The 22,031-nt window shown below is 42.2% G+C and overlaps 1 protein-coding gene across 14 annotated transcripts in view; it reads left to right on the forward strand.

Moving 5' to 3' along the window:
- LOC128686427 (histone-lysine N-methyltransferase 2D) overlaps nt 1–12,233 on the forward strand; it is a 632,197-nt gene extending 619,964 nt beyond the window's left edge. For 7 of the 14 annotated variants that reach the window (XM_070085776.1, XM_070085779.1, XM_070085777.1 and 4 more), the window contains one exon: nt 9,651–12,231. In XM_070085776.1, coding sequence (XP_069941877.1) covers nt 9,651–10,494 — 844 coding nt within the window. In that variant the 3' untranslated portion in view covers nt 10,495–12,231. Of the gene's footprint in view, nt 1–9,650 lie in introns of all 14 variants that reach the window. The other 7 variants (XM_070085781.1, XM_070085784.1, XM_070085790.1 and 4 more) reach the window with 5 other exon arrangements.
- The last annotated feature ends 9,798 nt before the right edge of the window (nt 12,234–22,031 follow it).

Consider the following 22,031-nt stretch of genomic DNA (forward strand, 5'->3'; position numbering starts at 1 on the left):
TGTTAACTTTATTTTTGTGACTGAAAATAGCTTGTATTACACCTTTACTATCTCACTTAGCTCACTGATCTTATTATTTAACCTCATGTACACTTACTGATGGATGGTCTTGTGTTTCTTTTGGTAAGGATGGGAAGGAGTGTGCAAGAGGGCAGTTGGTTGTGCTCTTGGGGGATCATTAAAGCAGGGGTGCTAAGTAATAATGATAATGGTGATCGTAGTTCCTAAACAGTACAGTAAACAATTGGTATAGTAATGTAAGCTGTGGGTATCAGAGTTGCAATGTTGTTGAGAGACAAATGAATTTCCTCTGTGCAGGGTTGTGGATGGAATGATTGGTAGGAGGTAGAAGAGAAACATGGGGAATTATGGAGTGAGGAGAGAGGTGTTGAGTGTTGCTGGTGGATGTAAAGAGGGGTGTTGGGTGTTGTCGGTTGATGTAAGGAGAGGTGTTGCTGGTGGGTGTAAGAAGAGGTGTTGGGTGTTGTCGGTGGGTGTAAGGAGAGGTTTTGCTGGTGAGTGTAAGAAGAGTTGTTGAGTGATGCTCGTGGGTGAAAGGAGGGGTGTTGCTGGTGGGTGTAAGGAGAGGTGTTGAGCTTTGCAGGTGGGTGTAAGGAGAGGTGTTTCTGGTGGGTGTAAGGAGAGGTGTTGTTGGTGGGTGTAAAGAGAGGTATTGAGTGTTGCTGGTGGGTGTAAGGAGAGGTGTTGAGTGTTGCTGGTGGGTGTAAGGAGAGGTGTTGCTGGTGGGTGTAAGGAGAGGCATTGAGTGTTGCTGGTGGGTGTAAGGAGGGGTGTTGCTGGTGGGTGTACGGAGGGGTGTTGCTGGTGGGTGTAATAAGAGGTGTTGAGCGTTGCTGGTGGGTGTAAGGAGAGGTATTGAGTGTTGCTGGTGGGTGTAAGGAGGGTGTTGAGTGTTGCTGGTGGGTGTAATGAGGGTGTTGAGTGTTGCTGGTGGGTGTAAGGAGGTGTTGAGTGTTCCTGGTGGGTGTAAGGAGAGGTGTTGAGTGTTGCTGGTGGGTGCAGGGAGAGGTCTTGAGTGTTGCTGGTGGGTGTAAAGAGAGGTGTTGAGTGCTGCTGGTGGGTGCAGGGAGAGGTGTTGTGTGTTGCTGGTGGGTGTGAGGAGAGGTATTGCTGGTGGGTGTAAGGAGAGGTGTTGCTGGTGGGTGTAAGGAGAGGTGTTGCTGGTGGGTGTCAGAAGAGGTGTTGCTGGTGGGCGTGAGGAGAAGTGTTGCTGGTGGGTGTGAGGAGAGGTGTTGCTGGTGGGTGTGAGGAGAGGTGTTGCTGGTGGGTGCAGGGAGAAGTGTTGCTGGTGGGTGTGAGGAGAGGTGTTGCGGGTGGGTGTAAGGAGAGGTGTTGCTGGTGGGTGTAAGGAGAGGTGTTGCTGGTGGTTGTCAGGAGAGGTGTTCCTGGTGTGTGTGAGGAGAAGTGTGGCTGGTGGGTGTGAGGAGAGGTGTTGCTAGTGGGTGTGAGGAGACGCATTGAGTGTTGCTGGTGGGTGTAAGGAGGGGTGTTGCTGGTGGGTGTACGGAGGGGTGTTGCTGGTGGGTGTAAGAAGAGGTGTTGAGCGTTGCTAGTGGGTGTAAGGAGAGGTATTGAGTGTTGCTGGTGGGTGTAAGGAGGGTGTTGAGTGTTGTTGGTGGGTGTAATGAGGGTGTTGAGTGTTGCTGGTAGGTGTAAGGAGGTGTTGAGTGTTCCTGGTGGGTGTAAAGAGAGGTGTTGAGTGTTGCTGGTGGGTGCAGGGAGAGGTCTTGAGTGTTGCTGGTGGGTGTAAAGAGAGGTGTTGAGTGCTGCTGGTGGGTGCAGGGAGAGGTGTTGAGTGTTGCTGGTGGGTGTGAGGAGAGGTGTTGCTGGTGGGTGTGAGGAGAGGTATTGCTGGTGGGTGTGAGGAGAGGTGTTGCTGGTTGGTGTAAGGAGAGGTGTTGCTGGTGAGTGTGAGGAGAGGTATTGCTGGTGGGTGTGAGGAGAGGTGTTGCTGGTGGGTGTGAGGAGAGGTGTTGCTGGTGGGTGCAGGGAGAAGTGTTGCTGGTGGGTGTGAGGAGAGGTGTTGCTGGTGGGTGTAAGGAGAGGTGTTGCTGGTGGGTGTAAGGAGAGGTGTTGCTGGTGGTTGTCAGGAGAGGTGTTGCTGGTGTGTGTGAGAAGTGTGGCTGGTGGGTGTGAGGAGAGGTGTTGCTAGTGGGTGTGAGGAGAGGTGTTGCTGGTGGGTGCAGGGAGAGGTGTTGCTGGTGGGTGTAAGGAGAGGTGTTGCTGGTGGGTGCAGGGAAAGGTGTTGCTGGTGGGTGTGAGAAGAGGTGTTGCTGGTGGGTGTGAGGAGAGGTGTTGCTGGTGGGTGTGAGGAGAGGTGTTGCTGGTGGGTGTGAGGAGAGGTGCTGCTGGTGGGTGTGAGGAGAGGTGCTGCTGGTGGGTGTAAGGAGAGGTGTTGCTGGTGGGTGTAAGGAGAGGTGTTGCTGGTGGGTGCAGTGAGAGGTGTTGCTGGTGGATGTAAGGAGAGAAGTGTTGCTGGTGGGTGTGAGGAGAGGTGTTGCTGGTGGGTGTGAGGAGAGGTGTTGCTGGTGGGTGTAAGGAGAGGTGTTGCTGGTGGGTGTCATAAGAGGTGTTGCTGGTGGGTGTGAGGAGAAGTGTTGCTGGTGGGTGTGAGGAGAGGTGTTGCTGGTGAGTGTGAGGAGAGGTATTGCTGGTGGGTGTAAGGAGAGGTGTTGCTGGTGGGTGTAAGGAGAGGTGTTGCTGGTGGGTGCAGTGAGAGGTGTTGCTGGTGGATGTAAGGAGAGAAGTGTTGCTGGTGGGAGTGAGGAGAGGTGTTGCTGGTGGGTGTGAGGAGAGGTGTTGCTGGTGGGTGTGAGGAGAGGTGTTGCTGGTGGATGTAAGGAGAGGTGTTGCTGGTGGGTGTAAAGAGAGGTGTTGCTGGTGGGTGTGAGGAGATGTGTTGCTGGTGGGTGTGAGGAGAGGTGTTGCTGGTGGGTGTGAGGAGAGGTGTTGCTGGTGGGTGCAGTGAGAGGTGTTGCTGGTGGGTGTAAGGAGAGAAGTGTTGCTGGTGGGTGTGAGGAGAGGTATTGCTGGTGGGTGTGAGGAGAGGTGTTGCAGGTGGGTGTGAGGAGAGGTGTTGCTGGTGGGTGTGAGGAGAGGTGTTGCTGGTGGGTGTGAGGAGAAGTGTTGCTGGTGGGTGTGAGGAGAGGTGTTGCTGGTGGGTGTGAGGAGAGGTGTTGCTGGTGGGTGCAAGGAGAGGTGTTGCTGGTGGGTGTAAGGAGAGGTGTTGCTGGTGGGTGTAAGGAGAGGTGTTGCTGGTGGGTGTGAGGAGAGGTATTGCTGGTGGGTGTATGGAGAGGTGTTGCTGGTGGGTGTAAGGAGAGGTGTTGCTGGTGGGTGTCAGTAGAGGTGTTGCTGGTGGGTGTGAGGAGAAGTGTTGCTGGTGGGTGTGAGGAGAGGTGTTGCTGGTGGGTGTGAGGAGAGGTGTTGCTGGTGGGTGCAGGGAGAAGTGTTGCGGGTGGGTGTGAGGAGAGATGTTGCTGGTGAGTGTGAGGAGAGGTATTGCTGGTGGGTGTAAGGAGAGGTGTTGCTGGTGGGTGTAAGGAGAGGTGTTGCTGGTGGGTGTAAAGAGAGGTGTTGCTGGTGGGTGCAGTGAGAGGTGTTGCTGGTGGGTGTAAGGAGAGAAGTGTTGCTGGTGGGTGTGAGGAGAGGTGTTGCTGGTGGGTGTGAGGAGAGGTGTTGCTGGTGGGTGTGAGGAGAGGTGTTGCTGGTGGGTGTGAGGAGAGGTGTTGCTGGTGGGTGTGAGGAGAAGTGTTGCTGGTGGGTGTGAGGAGAGGTGTTGCTGGTGGATGTGAGGAGAGGTGTTGCTGGTGGGTGCAGGGAGAGGTGTTGCTGGTGGGTGTTAGGAGAGATGTTGCTGGTGGGTGTAAGGAGAGGTGTTGCTGGTGGGTGTGAGGAGAGGTATTGCTGGTGGGTGTAAGGAGAGGTGTTGCTGGTGGGTGTAAGGAGAGGTGTTGCTGGTGGGTGTAAGGAGAGGTGTTGCTGGTGGGTGTAAGGAGAAGTGTTGCTGGTGGGCGCAGGGAGAGGTGTTGCTGTTGGGTGTAAGGAGAGGTGTTGCTGGTGGGTGCAGGGAGAGGTGTAGCTGGTGGGTGTGAGGAGAGGTGTTGCTGGTGAGTGTGAGGAGAGGTATTGCTGGTGGGTGTAAGGAGAGGTGCTGCTGGTGGGTGTAAGGAGAGGTGTTGCTGGTGGGCGCAGGGAGAGGTGTTGCTGGTGGGTGTAAGGAGAGGTGTTGCTGGTGGGTGCAGGGAGAGGTGTAGCTGGTGGGTGTGAGGAGAGGTGTTGCTGGTGGGTGTGAGGAGAGGTATTGCTGGTGGGTGTAAGGAGAGGTGTTGCTGGTGGGTGTAAGGAGAGGTGTTGCTGGTGGGTGTCAGAAGAGGTGTTGCTGGTGGGTGTGAGGAGAAGTGTTGCTGGTGGGTGTGAGGAGAGGTGTTGCTGGTGGGTGTGAGGAGAGGTGTTGCTGGTGGGTGCAGGGAGAAGTGTTGCTGGTGGGTGTGAGGAGAGGTGTTGCTGGTGAGTGTGAGGAGAGGTATTGCTGGTGGGTGTAAGGAGAGGTGTTGCTGGTGGGTGTAAGGAGAGGTGTTGCTGGTGGTTGTCAGGAGAGGTGTTGCTGGTGGGTGTGAGAAGTGTTGCTGGTGGGTGTGAGGAGAGATGTTGCTGGTGGGTGTGAGGAGAGGTGTTGCTGGTGGGTGCAGGGAGAGGTGTTGTTGGTGGGTGAAAGGAGAGGTGTTGCTGGTGGGTGCAGGGAGAGGTGTTGCTGGTGGGTGTGAGGAGAGGTGTTGCTGGTGGGTGTGAGGAGAGGTGTTGCTGGTGGGTGTAAGGAGAGGTGTTGCTGGTGGGTGTAAGGAGAGGTGTTGCTGGTGGGCGCAGGGAGAGGTGTTGCTGGTGGGTGTAAGGAGAGGTGCTGCTGGTGGGTGTAAGGAGAGGTGCTGCTGGTGGGTGCAGGGAGAGGTGTTGCTGGTGGGTGTGAGGAGAGGTGTTGCTGGTGGGTGTGAGGAGAGGTGTTGCTGGTGGGTGTAAGGAGAGGTGTTGTTGGTGGGTGTAAGGAGAGGTGTTGCTGGTGGGCGCAGGGAGAGGTGTTGCTGGTGGGTGTAAGGAGAGGTATTGCTGGTGGGTGCAGGGAGAGGTGTTGCTGGTGGGTGTGAAGAGAGGTGTTGCTGGTGGGTGTAAGGAGAGGTGTTGCTGGTGGGTGCAGGGAGAGGTGTTGCTGGTGGGTGTAAGGAGAGGTGCTGCTGGTGGGTGCAGGGAGAGGTGTTGCTGGTGGGTGTGAGGAGAGGTGTTGCTGGTGGGTGTGAGGAGAGGTGTTGCTGGTGGGTGTGAGGAGAGGTGTTGCTGGTGAGTGTGAGGAGAGGTGTTGTTGGTGGGTGCTGGGAGAGGTGTTGCTGGTGGGTGTAAGGATAGGTGTTGCTGGTGGGTGTGAGGAGAGGTGTTGCTGGTGGGTGTGAGGAGAGGTGTTGCTGGTGGGTGTGAGGAGATGTGTAGCTCGTGGGTGTGAGGAGAGGTGTTGCTGGTGGGTGTGAGGAGAGAGGAGAGGTGTTGCTGGTGGGTGTGAGGAGAGGTGTTGCTGGTGGGTGTGAGGAGAGGTGTTGCTGGTGGGTGTGAGGAGAGGTGTTGCTGGTGGGTGTGAGGAGAGGTGTTGCTGGTGGGTGTGAGGAGAGGTGTTGCTGGTGGGTGTGAGGAGAGGTGTTGCTGGTGGGTGTAAGGAGAGGTGTTGCTGGTGGGTGTAAGGAGAGGTGTTGCTGGTGGGTGCAGGGAGAGGTGTTGCTGGTGGGTGTAAGGAGAGGTGTTGCTGGTGGGTGTAAGGAGAGGTGTTGCTGGTGGGTGTAAGGAGAGGTGTTGCTGGTGGGTGTGAGGAGAGGTGTTGCTGGTGGGTGTAAGGAGAGGTGTTGCTGGTGGGTGTAAGGAGAGGTGTTGCTGGTGGGTGTAAGGAGAGGTGTTGCTGGTGGGTGCAGGGAGAGGTGTTGCTGGTGGGTGTAAGGAGAGGTGTTGCTGGTGGGTGTAAGGAGAGGTGTTGCTGGTGGGTGTAAGTAGAGGTGTTGGCATGTTTATAGTGGTTGGCTGAACTCCATAAATTTCCTTCTTTTTTTACCTTCCAGTGCATTTTTCTATGCTTACTCCCGGTCCTGACCTCGAAGCTTCACTCAACTTGCGGTCAGATAACCTTAACCTCCAGTGGCTGGTCATGTAAATAAAACTCACGTCTGGGAACTCTTGTACTGTTTCCGGACGAATCTTATCTAACCTAACTGAAAGAATTCTGTCCTGTTATTCAACTATTATGTTTAGGTAAGACACATGTGCAACAGTTAGGCATCTTTATTTCGAAACGTTTCGCCTACACAGTAGGCTTCTTCAGTCGAGTACAGCAAAGTTGATAGAAGCAGAAGAGACTTGAAGACGATGTAACTATTATGTGTTTATTTTCATTCTCTTCTTCCCATTTCATATACTCTTACTTCGTACGCCCTGTTGATACCCTTGTTATTCTATCTTAAGAACATAAGAACGAAGGAACACTGCAGAAGGCCTACTGGCCCATGCGAGGCAGGTCCAAGTCTCCTACCGGCTTAAGCCAATGCACCCAACCTAGTCAGGTCAGGTCACATTGACTTAAGGGAGGAACACGGCAACCGACCTGGTAGCACAAGCTATCAGGTCTAACTCACCCACCCACATCTACTCATGTATTTATCCAACCTATTTTTAAAGCTACACAACGTTCTGGCCTCTATAACGGTACTTGGGAGTTTGTTCCACTCATCCACAACTCTATTACCAAACCAGTACTTTCCTATATCCTTCCTGAATCTGAATTTTGCCAACTTAAAACCATTGCTGCGAGTCCTGTCTAGGCTAGATATTTTCAGCATACTATTTACATCCCCTTTATTTATTCCTGTCTTCCATTTATACACCTCAATCATATCCTCCCTAATTCTACGTCTTTCTAGAGAGTGCAGTTTCAGGGCCCTTAGTCTATCCTCATAGGGAAGGTTTCTGATACATGGGATCAACTTTGTCATCCTCCTTTGTACATTTTCCAGAGAATTTATATCCATTCTGTAATACGGTGACCAAAACTGTGCAGCATAATCTAAATGAGGCCTAACCAAGGATGTATAGAGTTGAAGAACAACCTGAGGACTCCTATTATTTATGCTTCTTGATATGAAGCCAAGGATTCTATTAGCTTTATTGCGAACACTTATGCACTGTTGTCTTGGTTTCAGATTACTGCTAACCAGAACTCCTAAATCTTTAAATGTTATTATCTATTTGTATCTTCGGGAGATAAGTCAATCTCTGAATTTTCTCAAAGTTTCTTTACATGCTGGATAAAGTGAGGATTCTCTGTGTGTCTTGTACATATTTTTCATTGTTTGTCAGTGTGTGTGTGTTTTTTTTTTACACATCCCATGATGCCCAGTACAGTTGAACAATTTCACATGCTGCCCTATAACGAGGTTTTAATTTAAACGAAGTTCGTACATTTTTGTCTAGGAGTGTAGGTTCCACTCCTGGGGTGGGGGGTATTATTATACACAATTTTAAAATTCTTTTCACACTGATTTCAAAAATATATGTATTTGTAACCTGCATCCTAAGTATAAGAAGAAAATATAATTAAAAACATTCGGCGGATAGATCACACAGTTTCGCGAATACATCTACTTAACATTAAATTTCTCGATTTCCGTTGCCTTAAGATTTTGATAAATTAGGTTAAGCTATAGTGTTGCCCACCTGTCACAATTAATCAATTATAACACATTACTAAAATTTTATTTATTGGCGTCGGGGAATAACTGGTTAATTTTGATGAGCGAAAATAATCTAACTCCAAGGCACCAAACCTAATCTAACACAGCCCAACAATCTAGCCTAAATAAACCTAACCTAACCTAACCTAGCCTAATCTAACTGAAGGTAAACAACCGAACTCGAGAAATTTGATGTTAAGAAGTTATGGGTAAAAATCTATGTGACCAACCCACTGACGAATCCTGCCCAAAAAGTCGTACTGTGCATAAGCCAGTTTGGAAGCTGAGTGGTTAACGCGTTCTAGAGGTGTCCAATGGGTAGGTTGGTAGCGCATTCAGCTCACACATTGAGTGTCCGTGGTTCGATGCTCGGAACGTATGGAAACATTGGGCATCTTTCCTTACACCTGCTGCCCTTGTTCACCTAGCAGAAAGTAGGTACCTGGGTATTAGTCGACTGGTGTGAGTCACATCTTGGAGATAGGCTGGGCTCTGAAATGAGCTGAAGTAGGAAAACAGCTCTTAACCTACATGTAACATTGATCTGTGAAAAAAAAAATGTACATATTTGTAGTTTATACAACAATGGCTGGTCTGTGTTAACATACATAATAATTGACAACCCTAGGTAACAATTCACCTAGAATAAAGGATGTAATTACCAGAAAATCATGCCAACGTCGGACAGGGTAGGTTGTTTACGAATGATTATGAAGATATCTTCTACGTGCATGAGCTTAGTATCACAAGAGGCAGGACTTGTTTGTAGCTCAACAAAAGATTTATTTTTAAGTGCATGACGTAAGTATCAAAAGAAAGAGAAGAGCTTGTTTGAAGTTGAACAAGAAGCTTCAGTAGATGTGATGTTTGTTTTGCATTGCGTTTGTGTTTTTTGTACTGAGATATACAGCATGTATTAGATGCATGTGATAGATGTATGTAATTTTATTGATTATCAGTTTTTTTTATAAATTCACTAATTTTTATAATTGTGAGAAAGGAAAGAATAGGAAAAATAACAGCATATTTATATCAGTAACAACACTGCGGCTAGCCGAGGACTCGAACCCATGTCGTTTTGGCTCACCTCTTGGTGAGCGAAAATCACACATGACGCTCTAACCCACGGGACCACGTAGGTCTGCGTGGCCCCGTGGGTTAGAGTGACATGTGATTTTCGCTCACCATGAGGTGGGCCAAAACGACATGGGTTCGAATCCTAGGCTAGTCACAGTGCTGTTATTAATACCACTCGTTCGTGGTTACAAATATATATATATATATATATATATATATATATATATATATATATATATATATATATATATATATATATATATATATATATATATATATATATTTTTTAAGGAAATTTAAAAGGAAAAAATTTCTTGAGATATATTGTACAATATCTCATATTCAATTTTGAGAGGCCAGGCCGTTCTATGTAACAATAAAAATGTTCACTATGTTCAGCGCGGCTTACTTAATAATTGGCAAAAAAAAAAAAAAAAAAAAAAAAGCGGCCGATTGAATAGAGGAAAACAGAACTTTTTCATTATATATATACTGGGAGCCACAACTTTACTCGTAAAGCAATACAATGATGAAAATTAAATGTAATTATAAAGTAATCAAATATATCACAAAAAATTAATACTTCGTTACCATTATATATATATATGATTATAAGGGAGTTTGAGAGATTTTTTTCTACTCTGTTTTTGTTACTGAAATACTTATAATAGAAACTGCTTATATGATTATTTTAATTGTTTATTGCAAAATAATTAAACTTAAAAGCACACATTAGATGTATTCTCCCTCAATAAATGCGATATACTGTTCTAATATAGCGATCTCTATTCCTAGGAGTACGGGGAGGCGCAGTTCGGAAAGTGGGTTACCCTCCGACTTGTGGGGCCGCAGTTCCACGCCAGGTGGCACTCTCACCGACTCTGCTCTGTTCGGATCCTCGCGTCAGAAACCCATGAGAAAGACTCGCAAACCTCGATCTTGGCATCCATCACCATACGCTTCTGATGACGAAGACGATCTTTTATCAAGAGAAGAGAAAAAACAAAAAATTAAGGCTGAAATCTCGAGGCGTCGGCAACAAATAGAAGAGAACTCTCGACTCCATGAAGAACTTCTTCGCCTCGCGAGGTTGCGGGAAAGTGCCGAGCTGGGCTACTCAGATCCCAGAGTTTACGGGCCTTATGATCAAAGTCCGCCCCAATCAGCACGTGACTCTACCACCAGTGTCTTACGGTCGATCGACGAGATCCTTCGGGACGCCCGTGACCCTTCCTCTGGTTATTACAGTGGCTATTCTCCATATAAGACGGGTGGGTCGCCACCTAGCCGATACGGCAGCTCCCCTGGGGCTCGAACCTCCCCTCGCCATTACTACGGTTCACGTGGTCCATCACCTTCTCACTATTCCATGACGGAAGAGGACAGATCCATGGCTCGCCTTGCCTCCACCTTTCAGAGTGACGAGTTCACAGGTGCCCTCTATGAACGGCTCTCTGACTTTTCTCCTCTGACCGCCGACAGCTTGAGTGATAGCATGAGTGACTTCACACCAGCAATGCCCTTACTCCCTGACATGCCTACACGCTCACGAAAGTTGTTAGAGGATCTAGGAAGCTCACCTATCACTAGTCAAACACATAGAGGCAAGTATGATATACAGAGACGGTATCGGAAGTAAGTGGTGTTCTGTGTTGTGGTTCTGGTGTCGAGCAATTGGTCGGTGTTTCTCTCCTGACCTGTCATATGCTAGAACTGTCCCACTAAACAAGCAATACACTAATGAAAATCAAATACGGTTATAAGATGACTATAAATCCGCACATATAATGTGATAACGATAGGGGGCAAGTCTAGTGCACTTAACTAAATATAAATACGAAGTATCCTAAGATAAGTACCTCAAGTTGACTAGGTTAAGTGTGTTGTAACACGAAACTGGTTCAGTGTCATCCTTCCCTGAGGATATTTGGAACTACTACCCATGGCCTGTAATTTGATTATATAAACAACTGAAATATCTCACCCTGGAGCGAGTGGAGCGTCATATTGACACCTCGCGACAATATTGTTTGTCCCATCTCCAATTTCTTCCAAAATAACCCCAGTTGGCCAGGTTGTGGGGCGTGGGGCGGGCGACGCTGGTGACACAGGCTCGCCACACTTACCTTGCTCTCCTCCCTCAGTTATTGTGCCTTATGTCCGTACTTAGCAGAACAATTCGTTAAGACGTTTGATAAAACTTTATTGAAGATTGAATTCCTAATGATTTTATCCCCTTGTGATGACAGACGCTATTTATTACTTCACTTATGTTTGAAAAATAAGTAGATTAAAAATTATACATTTACTATTTATAATCTCAAATTCATTAGTTTTCAACCAAATCGAACCTCAGTTATTGGTTCAAGAACTGCCAGTTGATCTCAACACAAGATTGCCTATATCATTCTCCCCAAAAGGAACTCCCACTACTTGCGTCCCCATGCTCTAAGGAGTCATCTTCCCGTGACACCATCCATGAATATTTTAAACTTCATATCTAGGTCATCATACATTAATAAATATCTTCCCATGGAGGATGTAGGGGATAATGAATATATATATATATATATATATATATATATATATATATATATATATATATATATATATATATATATATATATATATATATATATATATATATAATTTCCTGAGGGAAAGATTTAAGACGCATGGACTATGGGAATCCTTTTTAATCCTGTTATTGTGTTCAACGGTGTTACTGGTGTACTCATCCCAATATAGTGTAAGTCTCATCCGCCATAGTACACGAGGAGGCACAGTGTGTTCAGATCAGGGTGGGTGTCGACAATGTGTCATATGGCGGATGTGAATCCCACGCTGCCACCACGGAAGGTCCAGTTCGAGGTGGCAGCGTGTCAGAGTCTGAGAGGCTCTTGCGGGGGCTGTTATTCTCTCTTCTTAACAAATTGTATGTTAGTCAGTGTTACCTGACAAGCTGGAACAAAGAGGTTCCCCAGAGGATGCCGTAACTAAGCGGGTCGTTGAGCTGCTATACTCATTGTAGTTAGAAGAGGGTAGGTACTGTAGAGTGTATGGCGGCGGGGTCAATGGGTGGGCTGTCATGCACTCTACACTATCTACCTCCGTAGGTACCATGCACAACGGGCCTTGGCGCCAGTACTGCTGGATGCCACCTCGGAGCTCCACTGCCCATTACTTCAGTGTCAAGCACAGTCTGTGTTCTCCCTGCATGTGTCTTTCTTGCTTCTGAGGACAATGTCTATGTCACTGTACATTCCATTTCATTATATTTGTTCATGGCATGTAACAATACAAATTGTTGTTGACCTTCAAATACATCATGTTATTTGAAAGACCTTTGGTGTTTCTCTTGTAAGACTCCTACTTTATGTAACGTCAGCAGACACACTGCCTCTTCCTATATTAAAGGAAAAAAATATGAGCTTGGTATTCCTGCTATTTAAACAGCAGTTTGATGGTTATTGAATTTTCTTACCTCAGCAAATAAACAGCCTTTTTTTCTGCTTACTTAGCAATTTATAGAAATATACTACTGTTGCTATAACAGATAGGAATTACAGAATAACTAATCTTTCTGTTGTAACAGTAGCTAATTCGTGCTTACCTTGCTTGAGCAGCATTTGAATGAAAGCTATTCGGCCAGAAAAGAAGCCATCCTCTGTGTCTTAAAAGGCATTGAGGAAGATTATCAATAATCAACCATTCTGCTTTGTTTAAACTCCACCATTTTTTAAATCACTGCCATGTAATACATAAGAGCTTATTTGACAATTTTTTTTAAGCAATAACACAAAGTTGAAATGTAATGGGAAAGTGAAAATAAGCCATGTAAGGAAAAGATTGAGGATTATATTACGAAAAACTTAACAAAAATTTTGGTAATAAAATGAGCATGTTGTTGTCGATAGTGTGTAGAATACATGCTTCTGCAACACCCCGAGGCTCAGGCCATCTCCAACCTTAGAGTAATAAGTTTGGGGGAACGTTACTTATAGCCTCAACAGCATTCATTTACAAGGAAGACTTGGCAAGTTAAACATCCATGTGTAAGGAGTCTGCGGGAAAGTTGAGAGATTTGCAGTATGCCGTTGCAGATTGTGTAGGTATAATGTGTAGATACAATGTTGTCTTTCTGTGCTAGGAGAGTGGATCGTGCCCTCTACGTGTCCGTTTCGTGTGACTTTCCTGTTGCTTCTCAACTTTAGCGAATGGCTATTTAACCTAAATTAAGACTGTTCTTTTTCTAACAACGCTGAAATTTTGTTTTTCCTCGACCCTTTCCCTTCTTGTAAAGGCTGCTGTAATAAATGTGAACATTGTGCTTCTATTGTTTGGCACGTAGTGTGTGCCGTGGTGACCACCTTGCCTGCTTGATGTCTGAGGGTGGAGCTCTAATTATCCTCAGCCCAGTGTATAATTCATGTCATGTTAACAATATTTACAGTCTGGACAACTTTGTGCATAGCAGCTAAACGATCATTTCCTCTAAATTATCCCCTTAGTTGAAAGTGCATTATTTCTATTTACTAACTTATGAATTTCCTTTTAAATACATTTTCGCCATAGACAGAACTGCAATAATACACAGGAATCGACGGAACGGACACGGGAAGAAATGACGATATACAGTGTACATACAGTTGAGACAGTGCGTATGGATAGGGTTTAAATAATGAAGATGCCTAGGCACTATTAGCCTACTGTTGATGGCTATATGTTTACGAATAGGCTTAGTGTTATTAAATTAATGTTGCATGCATTGCAAATACGAAACGAATTAAGAGAAGAAAACGATGTCCTCGAAAAAATAAGCATATACAGTGTATCGAAGTGTGTTGTGTTTCCCATGTGATTACGTCCTGCTTCAGGTGTGCTCTTATTTACTGTCACATTTTCTTAAACGTTTGCAAACACACTGAAAAATTCCATTTACTTATCTCAACAAATACATATACATATATATATATATATATATATATATATATATATATATATATATATATATATATATATATATATATATATATATATATATATATATATATATATATATATATATATACATATATATATATATATATATATATATATATATATATATATATATATATATATATATATATATATATATATATATATATATATATATACATACATATATATATATATATTATATATACATTATATATATATATATATATATACATACATATATATATATAAATATATATATATATATCATATATACATCATATATATATATATATATATATATATATATATATATATATATATATATATATATATATATATATATATATATATATATATATATATATACACGAGACGTGGTAAACATCTTAATTTTTTCAAATGCTTCGGAATCTCAATCCTCATCATCTTTGCTAAAATATAAAATATCAGTTTACCAGAGTAGCTTCTGTGTATCACAAATGTTATATTTAAAGCAAAGTTAAACGTTTAAAAAATCTAAGGTACACAAATTATCTTAACACTGACGGTAGATAACCTTACCTACCTACTGAGACAACTTTAAAACTCACGCTTAAAATCAATAAATAATGTCTTAAAAAATGTTTAGATATGCTGGAGATATCCGGTTGAGGCTTCATTCTCACTGTATTCAAAGATTCAGTGATGATGAGATCAAATCTCTGTGGTGTTGAGATCAGAACTGTAAAGTCCTCACAAGTGAGAGGATGGTTGATTTAGTCACAGAGATCCCTGATTGCAAAGTAAGCGGGTTTAAATATGGACAGTCCCGTACGGAATGATTTTCTAATATATTCTTAGAAGCAATTTGTAAAGTTCTGCGAGGTACTCCCCACTTATCGACTTGTACAGCTAGAACATTTGAATAAATATAAAATACCGGACTTAGGTAACGGGGGAGAAGATCGTTGCAATGTTATGTTTATTAGTGAACAGAAACTGAACGAGTATTCACGAATGTGAATACTCGTTTCCTAAGTAAAGCAGCATAATGAATTGTAAATCCTTACGACAGTCTACATACGTTACTGGTAATGATTCAGACTTGTTATTAGGAAACTTTTTCAGCGCAGTGTAATACAGTTTACTTGGATAAGTATTGTAAAAAAAATAATTAAACAAGTATTTAACTTCATTATCAAACAGATTACTGCTTAAACACATATTAAGACCTATTAATAAGTGTTCTAATATTGTTAATTGTACAAGGTTTAGGACGAAAAACAACAACACCGTTCACTTTGGTTTGTAAGAAACAACAGCGGAAAATTTTGGCGCAGGTCGGTTAATATTGGTTCCCAATGTACAGTAGTTGTAAATATTCTATTATTATTCATGTTCAAAGTATCTAGAAAGGCCAGTATGGAATTTTCTTCAGATTCACAAGGAATTATGAAATACTAGAAAATTTTTCATATGTGATCTATATTTAAAAATTAGAAAAAAATCCACATTTTTAAGAAAGTCATTTCTTCGTAATTCTTCATATTAATAAAGACATTTCCAAAGATTGGACCGAGAGGTAAACCTATAGCCACTCTAACTCTTTATGGTTCAAGTTATTGTCAAGTATAAAAACTGAAACCCAAGTTACAGTTTCCAAAAGTTCGACAAGAACTTTTCTATCTAAACTTGAGTTACTTCTATTATCCAAAGTTAATTTATCCATCAAAATATTCATAGTCTTTCCCAATGGAAGATTTATAAATGATTCTTCATCTACTGTAAAAATGTTATTTATTTCAAAATTTAAAGAAATTATATATTGTATAGTCACGTTTTTCTAAATTAGAACAATAATGGTATTAAAAATTGACGATATTATAACTGAATTTTCAAATAGAAAATAGTATTGGTGTTGGAGAGGCTTGGGTGTGTATTTTGGGCAAGTCATGTGTCACTTGTGGTCTAGAGTCAGCTACAAATAACTCAATATAACATCCTTTCCCATTTTAATTTGATCTTTCGATTTTGTCAACTTTCACGTATCTAGTTGTGGTACTTCATGGAAGTACTTCATGGAATTTTAAAAACTGACACATATGGGTAAAAATGTTTCCACAATGGCCTAGCCCAGTATAAACTCTCTCACGTTTCAGTCAGGGACTTAACCAACCATTTTCCTACTTCTGGGGACTACTCTATAACTTTACATATAGTGAAAATGAGACCTCAACTGAACAACTCCGCTATAGCTACACAGTTGTTCACAAACAGCTTATTACTTTTATGCGTGAGTTTTTACTTTCGAATCATTAGATTGGTTAGATTACATTTTGTGACAGTGTTACGCTAATTTGTCTATCTTAGATCTTTAAATGTAAATCTGCTTCTTAAATAGAGCATTTCATTTGGGATATAAACTAGCCTTTCTGTTTAGGTAAATTGTTTTTTTTATATTTTAGACCTGATGATGGGGCTTGAGACTCCGAAACGTTTGGAAATAAAAATGTTTATTACGGCAATGGTATTTTTTTCCTAGTATGTCTAAGATTTCCAAAAGAAAAATATATTTCTGAATATATATATATATATATATATATATATATATATATATATATATATATGCAAAACAACCACTGTGAAAGAATAATGAAAGTCCAAGCACTTTCTTGACTACTCACATTATAAAGGGACAATAAAAGTAATGCATCAAAGGAAGGCACATAAAGGGTCTAGACCACACCTCACCATCACATCCCACAACAAAGCAACACCTGACGCTCGACTCATAAGAAAGAGAACACTGTAGTAGTCCCGCTGGCCCAACTAGACAGGTCCTTCACGGGCCTACTACAGTGTTCTCTTTCTTATGAGTCGAGTGTCAGGCGTTGCTTTGTTGTGGCATGTGATGGTGAGGTGTGGTCTAGACCCTTTATATGCCTTCCTTTGATGCATTACTTTTATTGTCCCTTTGTAATGTGAGTAGTCAAGAAAGTGCTTGGACTTTCATTATTCTTTCACAGTGGTTGTTTTGCATATTCTGAAATCACCTGTTTACTGTGATCTTATTGCATATATATATATATATATATATATATATATATATATATATATATATATATATATATATATATATATATATATAAATATATATATATATATATGCATATATATATGCATATATATATATATGCACGAAAGCGCTTGGAATTTCTCTATTCTTTCAGAGTGGTTGTTTTGCATATATATATATATATATATATATATATATATATATATATATATATATATATATATATGTATATATACATATATATATATGCGTATATATATATATACATATATATATATATATATATATATATATATATATATATATATATATATATATATATATATATATATATATATATATATATATATATATATATATATATATATATATATATATACTGCAGCCGGGACATTTAGTCAGGCTCCTGGGAACCAAGCTAACCTCTCGGGTGAAATGCCGGTTTCGATTCCTGGCTGGTTGCAGTATTGTTGTTTACTTAAAACCATTCTACTCCCGGTGTGGCAAAAAATCACAAGGGGAGTAGAATGATAGCTCTAGGCCTTTCATGTTGCAACCAACACAATATCTGTAACTCGCAATGTTGCGGAAAACAGGAGGATGTCCAAGCAAATACGATCATAGGGAACGCCTTTAGTTTTTTCAGAGATCTGTTGAAGATTTTTGGTAGTTTTCCTTTCGAAACTTATTAAAATACTATATCAGGTCATACTGCTTTAGGTGTGCCCATTTCACTCCGTAGTTGTGATATTTCCCACTCATCTCTTCAGACATACTGATCAATAAACTCGACTTCTTCCTTTCTTAACCTCTGATTGTATAACATTTTAGGTTCTGATTTGGTCTTTGTCTCTCTCACTCTCAAACTGTCTATACTTTTCTTACCCTATACTTACCCTATACTTTTCTTACCCTTTCATGTCAACTCGGCTCGCTTCTTGCTTCACTATTATCCTCTTCTTACAGTTGCCTTTTCATCTCTGTTTTGTCCTTTTTTATAACTTATAATCTACTGGGTATCTTTTGGTACACCAGCCGATCTCTCTGTTCTTCCCAATGTCGCTTCTACTTTCGTATGAATTCCTCTTCGACCTTCTAACATTATCCAGTTTGTTGCTTCTTCGTCTCATTTTTTGACCTTCGTTGTTTTTCTCAGTTTTCATATGTATTATTCAGTATTTTATTTTTGTGTAGTCCCTTCTCTTCTCGCTTGACTTTTTTTCCTCTTCCTTCTCCTTCCATACTCCTCTTAATATTTTCTTCCACTAGTCTGGAGCCTCTCAATTATCTTTTATGCCCTGTATCTCCTACATTAAGGTTTAGAACAGGTCCAGTCTTGCTAGTTTTACCATTCTCTCTCTCTCTCTCTCTCTCTCTCTCTCTCTCTCTCTCTCTCTCTCTCTCTCTCTCTCTCTCTCTCTCTCTCTCTCTCTCTCTCTCTCTCTCTCTCTCGTGTCTTTCTTACCTTTTTTTCTGAAGGTTTCGAGTCTAAGCTTTTATTTCTGCTTCTCGCTCACACAATTTCTGGCCTCATGGACCTTCTCATACCTACTCGTAAAACTGTATGAGGATTTTTCTTCCACACCTTTGTCATCCAGATCGCTTCCTGCCATCAACACCTTTACACTTAAAAAGTACTCTTTTGATCTCCCTCTAACTCTTTCTTTTTAAGATTTAATTAACTTACATCGATGTGTCCTTGTTCTGGGTCCCCTTCGTATACACAGTTTTTCTCTTTTTTTTCTTATCGAGTATCCAGCTGCATCAAATACCGTAGTTATGGTTTTCGACGGCTGTAATCTTTTTCATTGTTGTATTGTTCACTTTCTACATAAGACATTTTTCCTAGATTCTTGACTAGTGTCTCAGCAAACCTTTTAACGTTACCTTCTGAACATACTATTTTAGGTCGAGCTCCATGCCTATGCTTATGCTTCATAAGGAATAAAAACACACAATACCGTGACTGGAACAATACACACATAACCCCCACATAGGAGAATGAAATTTATGACTTATGGACCAAGTTCATTGGCCAAGTTGGACCGTAACTTCGACATAAGTTTCATTCTCCTGTGTGCGGGTTATTTGTATATTATGCTGCATACTTTACGATAGATCTGTCATACATTCATAATTAGGTTGCTTCTTCTGTTTTCTTGTAAAACACTGAAGTATAAGCTCCTATATAACAAATTAAGTAATACATATGTAATCGTTGGAAGTCTGAAGTCGATATCAAACTGTACTCAAGTTATTGCATGTTAAATTTGGAAGAGAAGGAAGAAAAACAGGATAACCACCACAAGTATCCCTTTTTTGGGGATGCCAGATTAAAGTAAAATGCTTTAGACAGGGAAAATTTAGTTTCGGACGATTAATCATACATTTTGACTATTCTGAATAAACTCAGTTTCTTGAGGGTGTTGATAAGCAGCTCCTGTACCTTTTTGAGGGTGTTGATCTGCAGCTATTGGTCCTGTTTACGGTTACAGAACGCAGGTTATTGAAAGTATTGAACTATATGTCTTGTTCTATGCTGAGAACAACTGTTCTTCAACTCTTGGACTTCTTTCGAAGAAGATTTCGATTTTTGGTTCCTATGCCTCTTGGTGGAGTTAAAGAACAGCTATTAGGAGTACAGGACTCTTGAATGCTTTAAAGCAGAAGGAGAAAGGGCTACGGGATTCAGGGAAAACCTCTCTTTGATTGCGCAGGTACTGATACACATTCAACTCATTTTAGTCTGTCTGCAAGTAGTGATATATAATAATCAATTTGGTCTGTGTGGCCATTTATATACATCAAGAAAAGGATACGCTCAAGTACTCAAGTAACTCATGTCTAAACCAATTTCTCTTTAACCATTTCTCTGCCCTCTGTTTTCTATGCATTACTGTATTTGCGTATGTATTTCTTTTTATATCTACGTCACATTTGCACATTTTCACCTCTTTGACAGTTGCCCTATTTTTATCAACTACACATACACACACACACACACACACACACACACACACATATATATATATATATATATATATATATATATATATATATATATATATATATATATATATATAGATATATATATATATATATATATATATATATATATATATATATATAAATATAAATATCCTTGATAATGGGTCGCAGAGCTTCTCTCTCCTGGTCAACCCAAGGAAGTATCCTTCCAGTCTTGCTTCTTTCTGTTGTATCTAATTTTTGGGGGGCACTCTCTCATTTATAACTCCCTCTAGTCTTTGTTTCTCGTCCCTTCCTCATCTTCTCTAGGCATCTTCAGTGATTACTTGGTAAAATTCTCATTGAACATTCTACCCAGCTCATTACATTTCCCTTTCATTTTGAGTTTAATTACCTAGTTTCTTAGAAAAGTACTCATATGCAGTATAAGGCGATCGTTTATTGACAACGTTTCGCCCACACAATGTGCTTTATTAAGTCACATAGACATCTACTTGAGCAGGGAATACATGAGTATATATAGGGAGCATAGTAACATGAAGGGTTAGATGAGGAATGTTGAAGTTGATGGCTGGGAAGAGGTTGGTCTTAAGGAACACCTACCCCCCCGGCATGGGCCAGTAGGCCTGTTGCAATGTAGAATAACAATGAAGAAGTTTCCTGGACACAGATGGGGTAGGATATTTGGGTTGAGAGAGTGGAAGAATACTGGTAAGGGGTAGGGGAAGGGAAGTGGATTAAGTGAGTGGGGGAATCCTGGCAGGCAACAAGAGCAGTGAGTCTCGTCTGTAAGTCTCCTCCCTGGGGTTTTGTCAACCAATGGTTGTTGGGCTGTTATGGTGTTATTTCTGTGTATTTGCTTATGATGTGGAATCCATCCCGTGTCTGCCTTCCAGTCCTCCTCCTCCTCCTGAGTGCGAGAACTTACTGTGTGAGTATTTGCCTATCTGAAGCTACAGGAGCAATGCCAGGATCATGATGTTCCGTCTTTGGTATTTAATCATCCATGCTTACTTGTGTGCTTGCGTGCGCATGTGTGCGCGCGTGTACTAACCTAGTTGTGGTTGCAGTGGTCGATTCACAGCTCCTGGCCTCGCCTCTTCACTGGTCGCTACTAGGTCACTCTTCCTGCTCCATGAGCTTCATCATTCCTCTTCTTAAAGCTATGTATGGAACCTGCCTCCACTACATCACTTCCCAGACTATTCCACTTCCTGACAACTCTGTGACTGAAGAAATACTTCCTAACATTCCTGTGATTCATCTGAGTCTTCAACTTACAACTATGACCCCATGTTGTCGTGTCCCATCTCTGGAACATCCTTTCTCTGTCCACCTTGTCGATTCCTCTCAATATTTTATATGTCGTTATCATATGCCCCCTGTCTCTCGTCCTCCACTGTCATCAGGTTGATTTCCCTTAACTTCTTGTCGTAGGACATGTCCCTTATCTCCGGGACTAGTCTTGTTGCAAAAACTTTTGCACTCTCTAATTTCCTTACTTGCTTCGATAGCTTTGGTTTCCAAAGTGGTGCTGCATACTCCAACATAAGCCTAACGTACACGATGTACAGGGTCCTGAACGATTCCTTACTGAGATGTCGGAATGCTATTCTTAGGTTTGCCCGGCGCCCGCATGCTGCATTAGTTATTTGGTTGATGTGCTCCTCAGGGGATGTGCCCGGTGTTATACTCACCCCAAGATCCTTTTCCTTGAGTGAGGTTTGTAGTTTCTGGCCCCTTAGACTGTACTCCGTCTGCGGTCTTCTTTGCCCTTCTCCAATCTTCATGACTTTGCACTTGGTGGGGTCGAACTCCAGGATCCAGTTGCTGGACCAGGCCTGCAGTGTGTCCAGATCCCTTCGTAGTTCTGCCTGGTTCTCGTCCGATTGAATTCTTCGTATAAACTTCACATCATCTGCAAACAGGGACACTTCTGAGTCTATTCCTTCCGTTATGTCGATCAAAAATTCCAGAAACAGCACTAGTCCTAGGACTGACCCCTGTGAAACCCCGCTCGTCACAGGCGCGTGCACGTGTGTGCACGTATGCATTCATGCTTGTGTGTGTGTGTGTGTGTGTGTGTGTGTGTGTGTGTGTGTGATTGAGTGTGTGTGTGTGTGTGTGTGTGTGTGTGTGTGTGTGTGTGT

Source organism: Cherax quadricarinatus, chromosome 17, assembly GCF_038502225.1.
Source record: "Cherax quadricarinatus isolate ZL_2023a chromosome 17, ASM3850222v1, whole genome shotgun sequence".
Taxonomy (NCBI): Eukaryota; Metazoa; Arthropoda; class Malacostraca; order Decapoda; family Parastacidae; genus Cherax; species Cherax quadricarinatus.